The sequence below is a fragment of the Centruroides sculpturatus genome, unplaced genomic scaffold, assembly GCF_000671375.1.
Source record: "Centruroides sculpturatus isolate CEXI.00-Female unplaced genomic scaffold, Cexi_2.0 scaffold50, whole genome shotgun sequence".
Taxonomy (NCBI): Eukaryota; Metazoa; Arthropoda; class Arachnida; order Scorpiones; family Buthidae; genus Centruroides; species Centruroides sculpturatus.
This window is the reverse complement of record NW_019384891.1, coordinates 1,108,116-1,124,163: the sequence shown is the minus strand read 5'-3', so window position 1 is coordinate 1,124,163 and position 16,048 is coordinate 1,108,116. Positions and strand designations below refer to the sequence as shown.

Here is a 16,048-nt window from a genome sequence, read left to right as displayed (position 1 = left end):
TGTTTTCTTTTTCTAACAGTAACCAGTATACTAATACGCAATGGACCGCACTTCGTTCCATATGTTGGACAAAGGACGAACAGACCAACAGGACAAATTTCTACAAGTTTTTCAACATTCGTCTATATAAATAAATCGAATTTACAAAGAATATAATAACATCTATTATATCTATGCTTTGTATCTTAACACATCACTTGGATTTACATAGTAACAATTGCTGCTGCCACGAATAGGTCTCCCACGCAACCACTTCAACTACATAATTTAGTTTATTGATTTGCATATATACCAATAGGGCAAATTTTTTAAAACATTTTTGGGTAATCAATAAAAATGTTTTAATACAAACCATAACAACTGCACATAAAACTTATTAGCATACAAAAACATAGGTTAATTGTTTTTTTAATTAATTCTAATAGCTATTATGCAAACGTACTCTATAATTTGAACTCTATAATATTACTGTATAACAATATTTAACATTCTCTAGCACTTTCATAGCATTTTTATTTTGGCCGGATGGCCGAGCGGTCAAGGTGGCAGCCTACTGCTCTGGGGAAACCGGAATCGAATCCGGACGGGTCAAAGAATCCCGAGGAATTTTTCGGGGGGTGGTCCGTTCTGATATGTCGGGCCCCGTCCCTCAATACCCGGTCGCCCCATTGTGGGCCTGGTCGAACCCATAATGGGCCTGCTATAAGAGGCCCTCTTAGTGCCCACAGGGCAGAAAGAGTAAAAAGAAAAAAAGCATTTTTATCCAATTTTCAAGGATTCTGACACTTAAATTTTTATTTATGCAATTTTTATTTTTATTCTTGATAATTGCTACACTTTCGTTGAATTTTTTGTGATGTTTTCTTTTCTTTATGTAGAATCTCTATATTGGATTTATCAATATTGCAGTTACTTAAGCAATATTAAATTTTTATTGATTACCCAAAAATGTTTTAAAAAATTTGCCCTATTGGTATATATGCAAATCAATAAACTAAATTATGTAGTTGAAGTGGTTGCGTGGGAGACCTATTCGTGGCAGCAGCAATTGTTACTATGTAAATCCAAGTGATGTGTTAAGATACAAATCATAGATATAGTAGATGTTATTATATTCTTTGTAAATTCGATTTATTTATATAGACGAATGTTGAAAAACTTGTAGAAATTTGTCCTGTTGGTCTGTTCGTCCTTTGTCCAACCTATGGAACGAAGTGCGGTCCATTGCGTATTAGTATACTGGTTACTGTTAGAAAAAGAAAACAATCCGAATGTGTTAACCAAAAAATGCTGTGCCGTCTGTATATACGTATTTGTTGCATATGGGAAAATTTTAAGATATGTTTATAGAATATTTACGTGGCGTATGGTCCCTTTGTATATTGTCGGATCATAATTCGCGTATTTATATGTATCCTCTTCTTATGTATGATTTTAATGTTTAGTTGGCTGAGGAGGGGCAGGAGCCCGAAACGCGTGATGTAAAAAGCGTTCCAACTAAATAAAAAGATGAAAAATTTGCATAGTGTTTGAAAATTGTCACTACATTGTGTCTGTGTAAAGAAAGGAAAAAATATACAGTAATTAGAATCAAATTAATTAATTTTAAAATATTCTAGTAGAAAAGATCCGGATCGATTTTTTTTTTTTTCATTGTAGAATAGCCTATCGCTCTATAACTGCCTAGTTGTCATGTTTAGTTTATAACAAAATTACAAATTCTAATTACAAATTAATACTTTATTGACACCCGCCATTACAATCACGTGGTCATCCTCGTCCACGTGTTGTCCACTTTACACGCGCAAACGTCATTCGGAACATTCGAAAACTCTTTCAAAATAGCGAATAACTTTTTATCGTTGAATAATTCGAATTTGAATTGTATTCCACAGAATTTTACGTTAAATTTGAGCAATTTCCATTTATTCTAGCTTGGAATTCAAAGAGGTAAGCACTGAAAAATGTTACACATTAATTCATTTTATTCGATTTTCTTGTTAGTTTTTACTCCAATTGTTTATTTAATTGATATTTTACATTCTAGACGTGCCTATAATTTTATTTGTTTAGAAATTTGTAATTGAATTACGAAATTAAATTCTTAAAGTTAAATAGATTTCTTTTAATCATAGATATGTGTTTTGTCACAGGTTCAAACAATGATTCGAAGTGTTTTAGTTTTGATGTTGTTCGAAGTAATGTGTTTGGATGAAAAATGCTTAGTTTCTTCGGAAAGAAACGAATTAGCGCACATTTTACAGGTGGATTCCAGTAAAATGCAGAACTCTTTAGGTTTTAAAGAGGGCGAAATAAAAGATATTCTTACAAGACTCAATTATTTCAGAAGACATCCTCCGGCTACTAGCAATAAAATGATAAAATTGGTGAATATTTTCAATTTCCTAAATCAACTTGTTAAAAACTTTTACTAAAAATGTCAATATAATGAGCTTTGATAACATTTAAGAATTATTCTGTAATCCTTTATTACAGTAAAGTATACAGCATTTCCTCCATTAAACCCCGGGGAATAAAGGAACGGTTAAAAATGAAACCCGGAGTTTCAAAGTATGGGAAACATTTTGAAATATAATGTACTGTACACTGTATACAGTAATGAATTCTAGAGTATCAGGTCAGGAGTTTAACTCAAATTCTACTTCTTCAAATTGTTAGAGTCGGACAGCATTTTGTTTTAGGGTTCACGGATACTTTTTTGAAATAAAGGTATAACTAGGATATCTCGCGATAAAACTGAGACGGAGCCGAAAAGAAAGAGGCAATCCTTGTATCTGCTGGGCACTCAAGAGGCAATCTTCACAATTGCGAAGCACAGACAGGCAATTCTTTCACTTACCAACTATAGAAAAATGATCCAAGAACAGAACAATCTGTGGTGTCGATTGTTTTGGTCGTGTTTTATTTTTTCGCGCTCATTTTTTGTTATTTACGAGCATTGCCAATATTATTTTTTTAATCTCATTTTCGTCCCCTAAATTTCTTTGGCACACTCAATCGCGCAGGGAGCACGAACATTGTCACTTTGACTCTACTCTATCTCGAACACAAAGCCACGGACCCCCCCATTTTTATTACATTTTTGATCCCTCATCGCAATTAATGGAAAAATGGCAAAGATTTATCAAAATCGGCCCATCAAATTTTGAGAACGAGCACATTATGTGAACTACATAGAATAGAATCTTCGCTAACGCTCCGCTTTAAAATTTTCGAATACTCAGCAGGAGAAAGTCTCGTTTGAGTTCATAAGTCGAGGGTTTCCCCCGATTTATAGAAGTTTAATCGAGGAAATACGTTATTTAAATAATACAGAGTGTTTATAAAAGTCGTGGTGTGCACTTATGCTCCCATCATTGCCATTTGAGGAGAGGTTAAATTGTAACATGGAAAAGATTCCCAACTAAAATATTTGAAAAACTCCGCTTGTGGAATATGATTCTACTTATTAAATTTCTTATTTCTACTGTGTATTTAATAACAATTAATTTTAAACGTTTCGTGTCTAATTTTTATCTTAATTTATGTAATGGGGGATTAATTTTAGATGTGGAATGAAAAATTGGCAGAAATGGCAGAAAAGTGGGGCAAGAACTGTCCTAACATGCGAGGCCCAAAAAACTGTCTGAAGTTCATTAATCAGAATATATACATGGGAAGTGAAATTGCTATAAATGCAATTCAGAGCTGGGGCAATTACAGGTCATATAATTACACCGAAAACAATTGCAAAGATAACGATTTACTTGGATGTTTAAATTATAAGGCGGTAAGGGACATTCTATAATTTAAAAATTTATATACTAAATTTATAAAAACATAAATTACAATTGTGATAAAATTCTTTCAATAAATTTGTATAGTTATTTTGGGCTGAAAGTCATTCCGTAGGATGCTCAATGTTAACTTGCCCACCCAATAATTTATTAATATGCAATTTTTATCCAGGGTAAGTTATACTATTTTATAATTTCGATAAAGAAATCTTTAAATATAAATATTCTCGTATTGACGGTCTTATGGCAGAGGCAGTTAAGGCGTTAGCCCACCAGCTCTGGGAGCCTGCTCAGAGTCAAATTCAGGCCAGCAACTCCAGGAATTTTTCGGGGTGTGACAAAATGAGTATGCACGGGTGATAAGGGCCTTGCTGCTTGTCATTTGTGTACATCCATTGTGCATTGGCGAAACCTACGACGGATATGATTAAAAAGGCCCTCTTAAAGTAAAAAAGAAATTGTTATGAAGAGTAAAAGATTAAAAGAAAAATCAGGTTAACCAAATAATTCGATTTTACTTGGCAGTTTATGTATACATCTAGCTCTTTCCCGTACTGTGGGCACTAAGAGGGTCTCTGTTTACCATACCTGCAGTTAGTTCGGCCAGGCCCATAATGGGGCGACCAAGATGATGAGAGATAGGACCCGACATATCCGGACAGCCCACATGTAAAAAATTTCTGGCACTTGCTCGCGCGGATTCGATTCCGAGTTTCCAAAGCGGTAGGCTGACACCTTAAATTGACCACACCATCTTCAATTTAATTTTTATCCTGCCTTTTATATTAGTGGAAACGTTCGTGAAGATCTACCTTTTGAGGTAGGTGGAGTAGACTGTAACCCTAGTCTATGTCCACCTCAAGCTCAGAAATGTGACACAGATGATCGCCTTTTTAGTTTATGCGGTAAGATTTTTAGATTTGTTCCTGATAAAAATCCGAATTTAATAAATAATTTACCCACTTTTCAGAAATGACGTCAGTTCCAGAAATACCGGATGACGTTATTAACTGTGCCCAAGAATTGAAACCGAATACAACTATTAACGCCGATTCCTGTAAGCATCCTAATTTGTTCTTCATACAGTAAATTCTACTGTCTCCATTTAAATTCTGATATATTTTCTTAATTTCAGCTGGACACAGAAGTACTTCTATGGTCGAAAAGAAAATAACAAAATTAGCAATTGCATTTGTAATGATGATTACAAATCTTTTCTACATACATGTATAGAAGTGCTTAAAATATTTTAAATTACACATTAATTCGATATACTGTTTATATATTATCAAAATTTATACAATATTAAATTTGAGTTTTAGTAAGTAAATATATATTAATGTGTAAATAAATTGTAAAAATATTTAAATCAATTGTTTTCAGACTTATCAATCCACAGACTACCTATGCACCCATCCACTTTTTATCCTGTAAATATCTCCTTAGATATTTATTGATTGTGTGCCAAATATCTTGTCTATTCGGTAACCTAACAGATATGCATCCCCTTCAGCATCCCAGGAGGATGCTGAAGGGGATGCATATCTCTTAGGTTATAGGTTATATCTCTTGGGATAGGGGATGCAACCTCCCGGGATGAATCCCATTCAGCAGATCGCCCACGTGTTAGGTTGCTGTATACAAACAAACCAATCCAATTCTAAGAGATATGATGGGTAAAAATGTTTTCTCTGGCTAAACAGCACAAAAGTGCAATTTCGAAAGACTAGATCAGTCTGAGGATAAATTGAAGCTTGCTCATGGACCATATTTTGAGAACCTCTATATTAAATGATATATAGCAACTATACTCAAAGCACGTGGTTCTCGAATGTCCGGGCTGCCAACAGGATTTCCACTCGGTCTTCTCTCATCCTCGTCTACACACCTACAGACGATGCCACGTGCCACACCCAGTGTCACCTCATCCTTTTCACTTCCTTGTGTCACTTGTATTTCTTTATCATGTCACCTGTGTTGATAAAATTTGAGGTTTACTTCACAGAAATGTGACAAATACCTGTTGTCACCTTTGTCATATATTCACATAAAACTATGCCACTAAATTTGCAAATATCTGCAAAACAAAACGTTATCCAGCATTGGCATAAGGCACTTCCTTTTTTATTAGTTTTTCCTATTGATCGAATACTGGAAAGTAAGGTTGTCTCATAGAGGAGAAACTCTTATCATTAGTTGCTTATTTGATGTCACTCAAATTCCAAGGATTATAAATAAGAAAAATCCGGAATGTTGTGTTAATATTGAGTTAATTCATTACCTTATTAATGTTACATTATCTAAACTATTAACAGTTATAATCAATTCATTAGGGTCTAGGACTACAGGATCATAAATTATAAAATAGTCATCAAATATCTGCTGAAGGATTTAATGCCATGGATATTAGTAATAAAAGTATCAATATCAATAATGCTTAATTTAGCTAAAAGAGAACCTATTATGGACCCCATAGGTACCCCAGTTTTTGTGTATAGTATTTTTCGTTGAATTGAAAATAATTGTTCAGTAAGACAAAAATAAGGTCAGTGAGTCAATCAACACATTTTATAGTCTTGAGAGACTTAACTATTCTATCAATAGTAATACTAGAGATTGGACATCAAGAACACAGACATTTTAAACTTATTATCCATTTTGACTTTCTTTATTTAGAAATTCTTCTGTGCCTTTAATGCCATGTTTTGCTATCTCAAGGGACTTTAGAATTACAGTATTTGTTAAATCAAAGCTAAATTGTATAAGCAATCATCATTATAAGAAATTATGTAACATTAATAAGGTAATGGACTATCACTCACATACTCCCTTGTTTATAAAAAGAAATATTTTTGTTAACTTTGTCAAGAAAATTTATAATAGAACTACTTCCAGATATAAAAAAGAAACCGAGATCATGGATGTTGTTTAAGATTTTCTTGTTAAATAATTATCTATTTAATGTTTACTGTTCATGCCATTACAGCTGTTTGTTTAGCTAGCACAGTTTTATGTATAATAATTTTATATTAATACCAACTGAAGAGGAACTATTCCAATAGTTTAAAATGCATTTTGGTTTATATTTATATCGTATATTCATACTCATGTAGTTGTTTTTACTGTTACACCTCTTTATATCTAATTAAATGTTCCAATTGATTCCTGAGTATTTTGTGCTTTTTATCACTGGTGTGATAACCCTTACTTTTTTATCTACCTCACATTAGTAGACACTTTAATTATACCAAGGGCTAAAAACTGCTTTTGTAATAATTTTATTAGCATTGTGTTACAGATAGCCTATGCGAGTAGTTAACTGCACTGTATAGATTTATCTAAATGCACACTATGACGTTTGCTAATGACATATTTCACGGAAGTCATCCCCATCATTAAGCAGTGCATACGTGTAACTTGTTATTTATAATATATAAATAATCAGAATCATATTACAATATCAATTTATCACAGTTTCTGTACTCAAGTCTTATCAAAAGTTTTATTTACATAATCATTATACATTGTATGTTCATTATTTTGAAATATGGCATTTGCAAAAACATTGCTAGAAAGCTTTAATACATTGCTTGCATAAATTTTTAAAATATAATTATACATTCAATTTTCAAAATTGTGTATATCATTCAAAATAAATTCATTGCAATAGTATCAATTTTCATTTTATACATTTATCATTGAAATATAAATATCACAAATCTATAACAACTTTTCCAGTGGATTTTTTGTCCTCGTAAAATTTGAACGCCTCATTAATCTGTTCAAATAAGAATGAAAATTTAAATTATGTATAAAAAGAACAATATTTGAAATAGATAAAAATAAATAAATATTTACTTCATCTAACTTGAATACTGCAGAAACATGCGGTTCTATATATTCATCCTCATGTAAATCTATCACTTCTTGTACAGAATCTCGAAAAGTTTCATTGGCTGAGAGACGGTACTGAGTAAGAGAGACGCCTATTATTGAGCAGGATTTTGGCAGCAGCTCACTAGTTTGTAAGTCAGGGATTTGTTGAGAAGCAAATCCAGCAACAACCAAGCTTCCTTCCATTGATAAACTAAATAACAAAAATTTTCATTTGTATTTTTATACATACTGTCCCGAATATTCAAATGTAAAAAACATAAAAGTCAAACAAGAAAGTTGCATATTATTGAAAAGATTCCATTTGGAGAGAGCAAAAAAGAAGTCATAAAATCTCTTATTATGGTAAGAAAGTTTTATATTTTTACAGTGAATTTGTTATAATGCACAATCATTTTAAATGTTAAAAGTATAAACAGAAAACAAACAAACGTATGAAATAGAGATGTTGAAATGTTGAATGTCTGAAGGTCCAGAACTGTGTTTTACTTTAAAACTCACCCTTTAAGGCACATTTTGAATAAATCTCCTCCATATGCATCAAATACCACTTTAACTCCTTTCCCATCTGTAAATTCCTCTATGACATCCATAAATCTAGTTTCTTTGTATGTCATTGCAGAAAAAGCTCCTTTATCTCTAACAAGAGCAGCTCTATCTTCTGTCCCACAAATACCTAAAACCTTCAAATAAAAATACAAAAATTATTAAGACTCAAAATTATTTTTCTTATAATTCAAAATGTTTACTTACTTTTGCATTAAATAAATTTGAGAAAACATCGACTGCAGCCAAACCTAGGCCTCCAGCAGCAGCTGTAACTAATACAGTATCTCTGTGAAGACAACACAAAATTAAGTTTTGCTTCAGATCCTATTAGTATCATAAAGAGGAATTTTTTTAAAAAATGAATTTAATTTTCTACAACATCTAGTAGCAAGACTGTGAAGACAACAGCCTACTGGTCTGAAAACTTGAATTCAAGTTTGAACAGTCTCAGAAATTTCCAAGAGTAAGATGATTTGGATATCTCTCCCCACCATTCAACTACCCCTGGTTTGGTTAAATTCATTATGAGTATTTAAAAAAGGACCATCTTAGTGTGCATAGGATGGAGAGAGTCAAATAAAGAATTATCTAATGCTAATCTTGAATCCTCATGCAATATTTGTTTTAAGTTCCCTGAAAATCATTACCTATTACAATAGCATCTATCTAAAAATGAATGTAATATACATATTTTAGCAATATTTCATGAGATTTATTACAATATCTCTGACAGAATGAGCTGTTTTATAAAAACTAGTATCAAACTAAATGAACTTAACATAAAATCCAAAACACCTTTATAATCCAGCATTTAATTTTGGATAAATAGAAGTTTATCACTAGTTTAATTAGCTATTGTCAGGTTCAAATCACATGCAACTACTCTTTTTGTTTATCCAAAATTGAATGCTGAATTATAAAGGTTTTTAGGTTTTTACGTTTAATTTATATTCAAAACTGATTGTCACAATAATAGAAATGTACTTAATCATCGTTAATGTAATTAGTTTTCATTTCTTACAGAAAATGATCAAAACAAATTATATAAAACATTTCTGACTATTATGCTAAATACAGAACCATTTTTCATTTTATGGTAAAAATACAAAAAAAGCAATTTTTTTTAACTCCTGTCGTCATAATCAATTTCATAAAATTACTAATTTCAAAATCAGTTTGTTAAGCCACTTTTTCCACATTTTAAGTAATCGTGAGAGGAAAGAGAGAGAGATGTCAATATAAAAATACTTGTACACCAATATTTAAAAAGAATACAACTTACTCAGACTTCAGATCAACTCTTCTTGCTGCAATAAGAGCAGTCGCATAAGAATCAGTCAATGCAGCAGCATCTTCATAATTAATACTTTGAGGTATTTTCCAAATATCCTATAATTTAAATATAATACATTTAATTAGTTTCTAACATAATAATTGGCAATTTACTCATGAATAGTGTGTTAATAATTGGATCTTTTATCAGAAATAATTTAATTCAATTCATATTCACGCAAATGCCAAAAGTATTAAATATAAAAGTAGAATAGAATTATTCTTGTATTTTTAATATCATAAAAAAACTCTAAAATGTATGGCTTATAATATAGTTAATTATTCTAATTTAGTGATCTGTAAATTTATAACCACATAGATAAGTGTCTGACAGACAATGACATAATTAGTAAATTTATAACTGGTTCAATTCAATTCAAAATCTACTTGTAGCAGGATGTGGAACATGCAATACTAATGTGCAAGTTCATTGCAAATAACTTATCAAAAATCAGTAAATTTCTAATAATTTTAGTTAAATCTATAGCCTAGAAATTTACAAATCTTTACTTAGTATGACTAGCAATAAGCTTAAATATTAAAATTACAAAAATTGAAAAAAATTCTTGTAAAAGACCATCATCATATTTAATTTTAAAAATAAATATTTTAAGAAACTACGAAAAATGTTCATAATTAATGATATAGTTTCACAAATGACAAAGCACACATCTCACAACAAGCCTTTATATGGAACCTACTGCTGGAGTAAAAGTTTTATTATCTCTGTAGTAAATAAAGCAGATTATAGTAACAGAATTAATATTCTATTAGTTCAATATACAGGGCCTTAATGGTGCTTTATTAAAAATGTGGGATTAATAAATGTTTGTGTATTTTTGCATGACTTGATAAGTTATATGCAATTAAAACATAGACATTGCTATACATTTTGTACCAAGCATGCTATTACACATTTCAATTTATTTATGCAAACTCTTTAATCTTTAATGCACAGTGTCTTCTTTAAAGATGATACAGTGCTTAATGACACTGTTAAGATTGATTGAAAAACCTGCATAAAACATTAATAAATGCATTATTGCATAAACTCAACATTCACAATAATTCATATGCATTTAATTATTTTCTAGACATACTGTATTTCCATCCTGCACACTGTCTCCTCAAAGTTGATTCATGAAATACTAGCATTCTAGATTAATACTGGTCAATTCCAGATTATCAGCTACTTTTCAGAATATGACAGAGTACCTGATATTCTGGATTATCAAGAGCTAGATGGACTTTTACTACAAGTATTATGAATAATTTTTTTAAAATTTGTTTTTATGAAAACTGATTTGTCTATTTTACCAAATGATGGAGTTGCATTCAAAATTAATATTTAAACAATAATATAGTTGATATTTTTTAACTATGATTCTTCAATTTTACTTAAGCCAGAAAATGTCTTCAAAAATCATGACATACAATTATATACAAGTAGCAACACCATCTTTCTTTTATGACACACAGAAAGTATTAATGTTTCAAACTTACATTTTCAGAAGCAATGCATTCTTCAGCAAAACCTCCTAAAATTTCTTTATTCAATGCAACAATTCTATCTCCTTCAGAAATATCAACAACTCCTGATCCTACTTCTAAAACTTCACCAGATATTTCAAATCCTTCAGAATAATTAAAATGCATTTATTACTTTTCAATATTAGTATTATTATATCAATTGTTTATGTGTAAATGATAACTATGCAATAAATAAACAATATACATTTGATATAAATTACAAGAATTGATTATTTTATAATTATTATTAACAAAAATAATACAGAATCTGCTACTAGATATCTAATACATAATTACAATTAGTGCAAATTAAAAAAATATATATTTTCAAAGATTAAAGAACAATAATAGATTAATTTTAAATCTTTGATAGCCAAATGGCCAAGGTTGTTAAGGCATCGACCTACTGCTCTGGGAAGGCATCATTCCCAATGCAGTAGTTTGAATCCAAACAAACAACTCTTATTAATATTAATATGAATGCTATATAATATTTCCAATTTCATCTGCTTTTTATACTGTATTTCATAACACAATGAGTGATATCAGGATGAATATTGTTATGATGTAGGCATAAAAAAAATGTTACTTTTCTTTATATGATGAGATCAAGCTGATAATGCAAAATTGGTTTCAGTGTAATTCTAGTTTAATTAAATTTCTTATTTTAAAGAATCTAGCCATTAATGAAATTGTGGAGGAATTATATTAAATATAGTAAAGATTATAATGTATATTAGCATGCTTTTCTCCTTATTTGTGAAATACTTTGTTTTGCATACTTCATTTGAATTTTTCTTTATATATATATCATTAAATATCTCATTTTGTTTTTAGAAATTATCTGTTTTAGATTTTCCATATATCATTTGATATATATGTTCTTGTTTCTATTAAATACATGTAATACTCATATTGTACAAATCCTTTATTACATATATGCTGAGTAATACATTTCTTATCATGATAAGAACCATATACTAATATATATATATCTAATATATATAACACTAACCTTATGAAACTTTGCAAATATTTTTAACATACCACGAACGTTTTTGGTCCACCTATCCTATAGGCCTACTATCTGTCAGAAATACATGAGAGCCATATCCTCTGTTTATATTATATATAGTTAAATTACTACATATATCACTGGTCTATAATAAATATTGTTTCTTTACTTTGCTTCATTGAGACTTTATACTAGATTAGGTAAACAGTCATTTAATTCCTTAACTCTATGAATGTACTGTACAGTACCCTAATCTTTCAGTTGTCTGTTCATGGTTAAGATGTAAGGTACACTTAAAAATCCTATATATATGTATATATTATAATACATAATAGTCAGAAAACTAACAAAAATATTATGTATACATAAGTAGGAGATATGAAGTTTATAAAACAAAGTTATGTAAGTATATAGGAGCCACAAGAAGGATATAGAAGAACCTCATGCAGCCAGTTTGGCACCAAATGTATAAAATAAGATATGGATAATAATATATTGAACAGTAAAATATAAAAAATATTCTTACCAGGTATAAAAGGTGTTTTGACTTTATCCTTAAATTTTCCTTGACTTATTAGTAAATCAGAAATATTTACACCACAGTTTTTAACAGCAATTCTCACCTACAAAATCATCATACATTTATATATTTACCATAAGTAAAGTTTTATATCAGTACTATCTTACAGCTATCAAAATTCTTGTAGAAACAGAACTGAACTTAGTTATGAAAATTAATTAGAAAATTGAAAAATTTTAAATGACACCGTGAAAAATTTCTAAAGATAATACAGTACAGTAAAGAATTCTGTAAATTGAAACTTAGACCTCCTCTTTCACTCACTTCTGCAGTTAGTCACCTCTAGTATACGGCCAAATAGCTGAGCGGTTGAAGGTGGATCAAATCCCAACGGGTCAAAAAAGCCCCAGGAATTTTTCAGGCAGTGGTCTATCTGCATATGTTGGGTCCCATCTCTCACCACCTGGCTGCCCCATCGTGGGCCTGGCCAAACCCATTACATGCTCGTTAAATCAACTCTAGCAAAATTTTGATGAAAAACTGTGCCATCATGTCATAGAATCCAAAATTTGAGAATGGGAAGTCGAGCCTCCTTGTAATATTGGCTGCGTTCAGCAGACTCAACAGTTCCTACATTGTTGAGTATTTTTCTGCCAAATACCCTCTACGGTAGTGCTGTTTTGGAACATATTTGGTATTTTGACATCACATTTAGTAGCATCTTTCATTTATGCTACCTATCACTACCTGAAACTGACCAATAATGGCTGTTTTTGTTCCAGTGCATACATCACTCATTGTTCAGCAGATGTAACTACATAACAGCAACCAATTGAAACGCCTTTGCTCAGTTATAACTGTTGACTCTGCTGAATGCAGCCATTGTTTTCTATATGGGTGCATTTACTCTTAGCTCTGATCTTGCCCCTAGATAGCTCAGCCTGTATACTTTTTGTTAGCTACCAATAAGCACAGCATTTACTTTTCACACCCGTGATGTCATTGCTAGCATTCCTAGTGTGCTCGGAGAATTCACAACAAGCTCGGAGTTTGTTCAAAGATGGCAGCGTCCATTACTGTGTATACTTTTACAAGCTGGTTAGTATGACGTCAGGCTGAGCTAGGTGTCAGCTCGGCGAGCTTGGAAGCTAGCAAAAAGTAAATGCATCCTATGTATCATGATCAAGTGAGGGGATGAGTGGAAGAAGAATTCTCCACTCGTACCGATATTATTCACACTTGAGAAATTTAATATGCTATTTAAATTATTTGTAATTTACCCATTTTAAATTTGTTTTCTCATCCATTGATAAAAGATGCAGGGTAATGTTATTAAAAGTTGTTGTAATTTTATTTGTTAATTTGTAACTTATAAGATTTGTTTTATACGAAATATATTACGGCATTTACTAACCTCTTTGTCCTTTAAATTTTTATTTAAAGTAGTTTCTTTAATGACGAGAGGTTTTCCAAATTCCTCGACAAATGCAGCTTTATGTTTACATCGCAATCCACTTATAAAATCATTACGACAGTTCCTAAACAGACATTTCACCTCGTCAATATTACTTCTTCCATAGCAATTCTTTAAAATATTTCTCACAAACATTTTCTTGTCAAATCGGTGGTAAAAAGTAAACAACTATCCTACACATACACGTGTATAGCTTCTAAATTTGTCAATTACAGTACATAAAAAAATATGACGTCAATTTCCCTAAATATTCTAAAAATAATATATATTTAATAATTAAATATATATTATTATATTAAATTCAGTTTTTAAAATGTTCTAAAATTATTTATAGTAATTAATATTACTTTCTTTCTCTTTATTAAAAGAAAACATTTCCCTACCAGAAGGGAATAATCTGTTAATCCACGAAAATATATTTAAATTTTGATTAGTAAATTGTTTTATGGAAAAAATAGAATTTTTACAAAATAATTTTAGACATTAATAAAAAGTTAAACTTATAATATTTGTAAGTTGCGAGACTTTTCATTAAGCATCCGAATTTTTCCACTGAAAAATCCCCGACAGCAGTTAATCTACTGACTTTTCGTTTCCCTCCGAAATATACAGATTTATTCAAACATGTGTACTTTCGAGGGTTTCGTTAAAGGTTATCCCGGAATATCTATTGATCGTTTCGAAATTAATAATTTAAATTCTACTATTTATTTATTATCTCATTGCCATACAGGTAAATGATTTACTTAATATATGACTTTTATTAATAATTTAATGTAATGTATGCTTACTTTGCATTTAATGATGTGAGTAATGGTGCTTATTTATAAGAATTAGTAATTTTTTAAAGTTATAATTATGCATAAAATGTATTTAGATTTTTAATTACATCTTGCATTGAATAATTTAATTATCCAATGCTTATATGTATTTATGATTCCTATTGCATATTTGCCAACAGTCAGTCTTTCAGGTTGAGAATCCACGTTTGGAAGCCGTTGTCAACCTGAGCTAGCCATTTCTCTGTCTTTTTGAAATAACCTAACACCTCTAATGCATTGTCTTTAAAAATATGGATTTACAAACACTGCTGCCCACCAGTGGCCAAGAGGTTTGGTTCTCTGAACACTGGAAGTTCGGCCGTGGGTTTACCTCGCCAGGACGGACTGGCCACGTGGAGTTTACCAGGTTTTCTCCACGTCTGTAATGCCTGAATAGGGGCCAGTTACCCTTAAAAAGACCTCCCCAGGAGGCATTCCCCCTAGGCAGATCATCCAAGTGTTGTGTTGCTGTAACTTAACAAAACAAACAAATGAGCACTGCTAAAAATCCCAAGTTTGCTTCTTTATCAGTTTTTTTTAGAAATTTCTCACATTCCTATACTGTATTAATATTTTCTTTGAGCTCATGTTGCCAGATGTACAAGAATTTCAGTGGAAACTTTAAAAATCTGATTAAATTATGAAAAAAATTAATTTTTTTCTAAAAACTCACTGCATGCAAGATTTACCCATATGTAGAGGATATATGAGATGTTCTACTTTCTGGTATGATAAATCTGATCTGACAGTCTGGCAATGTGATTTTTTTCTCAATGACACCAGTGTTGTTGATAATATAACAAGTGTCGATGGAAGTTGATGGCTGAGCAGTTAGTATGTCGGTATACTGACTTGGGAAATCTAAGAATGAATCCGAATGAAAAATTCCAGAAGTTATGATGGTCCATCCTGGATATGTTGGCTACTTCCCGCCCACCCCATTTGGATACACGACAACTGGGCAATTCACAGTGTGTGCTAGTCAAGTGGGTGACAGTTAATTGGGCGATTGTTCTTCTGGGCAACAGAAAGTTAAAAATTTTTGCATGCTTTGCGAGCATGTGATTTAGCGAATATTTTTTATGTATTTATTTTTTGTAAATATTGTAAAATGAC

At 31.0% G+C, this 16,048-nt stretch overlaps 3 protein-coding genes across 3 annotated transcripts in view; 2 read left to right on the top strand and 1 right to left on the bottom strand.

Moving 5' to 3' along the window:
- Positions 1-1,790: 1,790 nt before the first annotated feature.
- On the top strand, positions 1,791-5,092 carry LOC111631232 (GLIPR1-like protein 1). Its single transcript, XM_023375432.1, has 7 exons — positions 1,791-1,950; positions 2,154-2,387; positions 3,569-3,790; positions 3,885-3,970; positions 4,587-4,702; positions 4,768-4,854; positions 4,933-5,092. Exons 2-7 carry the CDS (start codon positions 2,163-2,165, stop codon positions 5,028-5,030), a joined length of 834 nt encoding a protein of 277 aa, XP_023231200.1. The 5' UTR covers positions 1,791-1,950; positions 2,154-2,162; the 3' UTR covers positions 5,031-5,092.
- A 2,158-nt stretch (positions 5,093-7,250) lies between these two features.
- Positions 7,251-14,333, bottom strand: LOC111631249 (quinone oxidoreductase-like protein 2 homolog). The gene is made up of 8 exons (XM_023375467.1): positions 14,052-14,333; positions 12,644-12,740; positions 11,076-11,206; positions 9,523-9,629; positions 8,445-8,526; positions 8,193-8,374; positions 7,656-7,884; positions 7,251-7,575 (listed from the first exon to the last, which is right to left on the bottom strand). Exons 1-8 carry the CDS (start codon positions 14,244-14,246, stop codon positions 7,510-7,512), a joined length of 1,089 nt encoding a protein of 362 aa, XP_023231235.1. The 5' UTR covers positions 14,247-14,333; the 3' UTR covers positions 7,251-7,509.
- A 355-nt stretch (positions 14,334-14,688) lies between these two features.
- The window catches only part of LOC111631265 (protein artemis-like), a 29,719-nt gene continuing 28,359 nt past the window's right edge, over positions 14,689-16,048 (top strand). The window contains exon 1 of the mRNA XM_023375482.1: positions 14,689-14,844. Coding sequence (XP_023231250.1) covers positions 14,736-14,844 — 109 coding nt within the window. The 5' untranslated portion in view covers positions 14,689-14,735. The remainder of the gene's footprint in view (positions 14,845-16,048) is intronic.

Excerpts from the sequence above, each read along its gene's own strand:
- LOC111631249 (XM_023375467.1), bottom strand. The coding sequence starts at position 14,246 with ATGTTTGTGAGAAATATTTTAAAGAATTGCTATGGAAGAAGTAATATT. Across the intron at positions 11,207-12,643 it reads CAAAACACCTTTTATACCTG|GATTTGAAATATCTGGTGAA; the intron begins GTAAGAATATTT and ends ATTATTCTGAAG. Across the intron at positions 7,885-8,192 it reads TTCAAAATGTGCCTTAAAGG|TTTATCAATGGAAGGAAGCT; the intron begins GTGAGTTTTAAA and ends TTTGTTATTTAG.
- LOC111631232 (XM_023375432.1), top strand. The coding sequence starts at position 2,163 with ATGATTCGAAGTGTTTTAGTTTTGATGTTGTTCGAAGTAATGTGTTTG. Across the intron at positions 3,971-4,586 it reads ATATGCAATTTTTATCCAGG|TGGAAACGTTCGTGAAGATC; the intron begins GTAAGTTATACT and ends CTTTTATATTAG. Across the intron at positions 4,855-4,932 it reads AACTATTAACGCCGATTCCT|CTGGACACAGAAGTACTTCT; the intron begins GTAAGCATCCTA and ends TCTTAATTTCAG.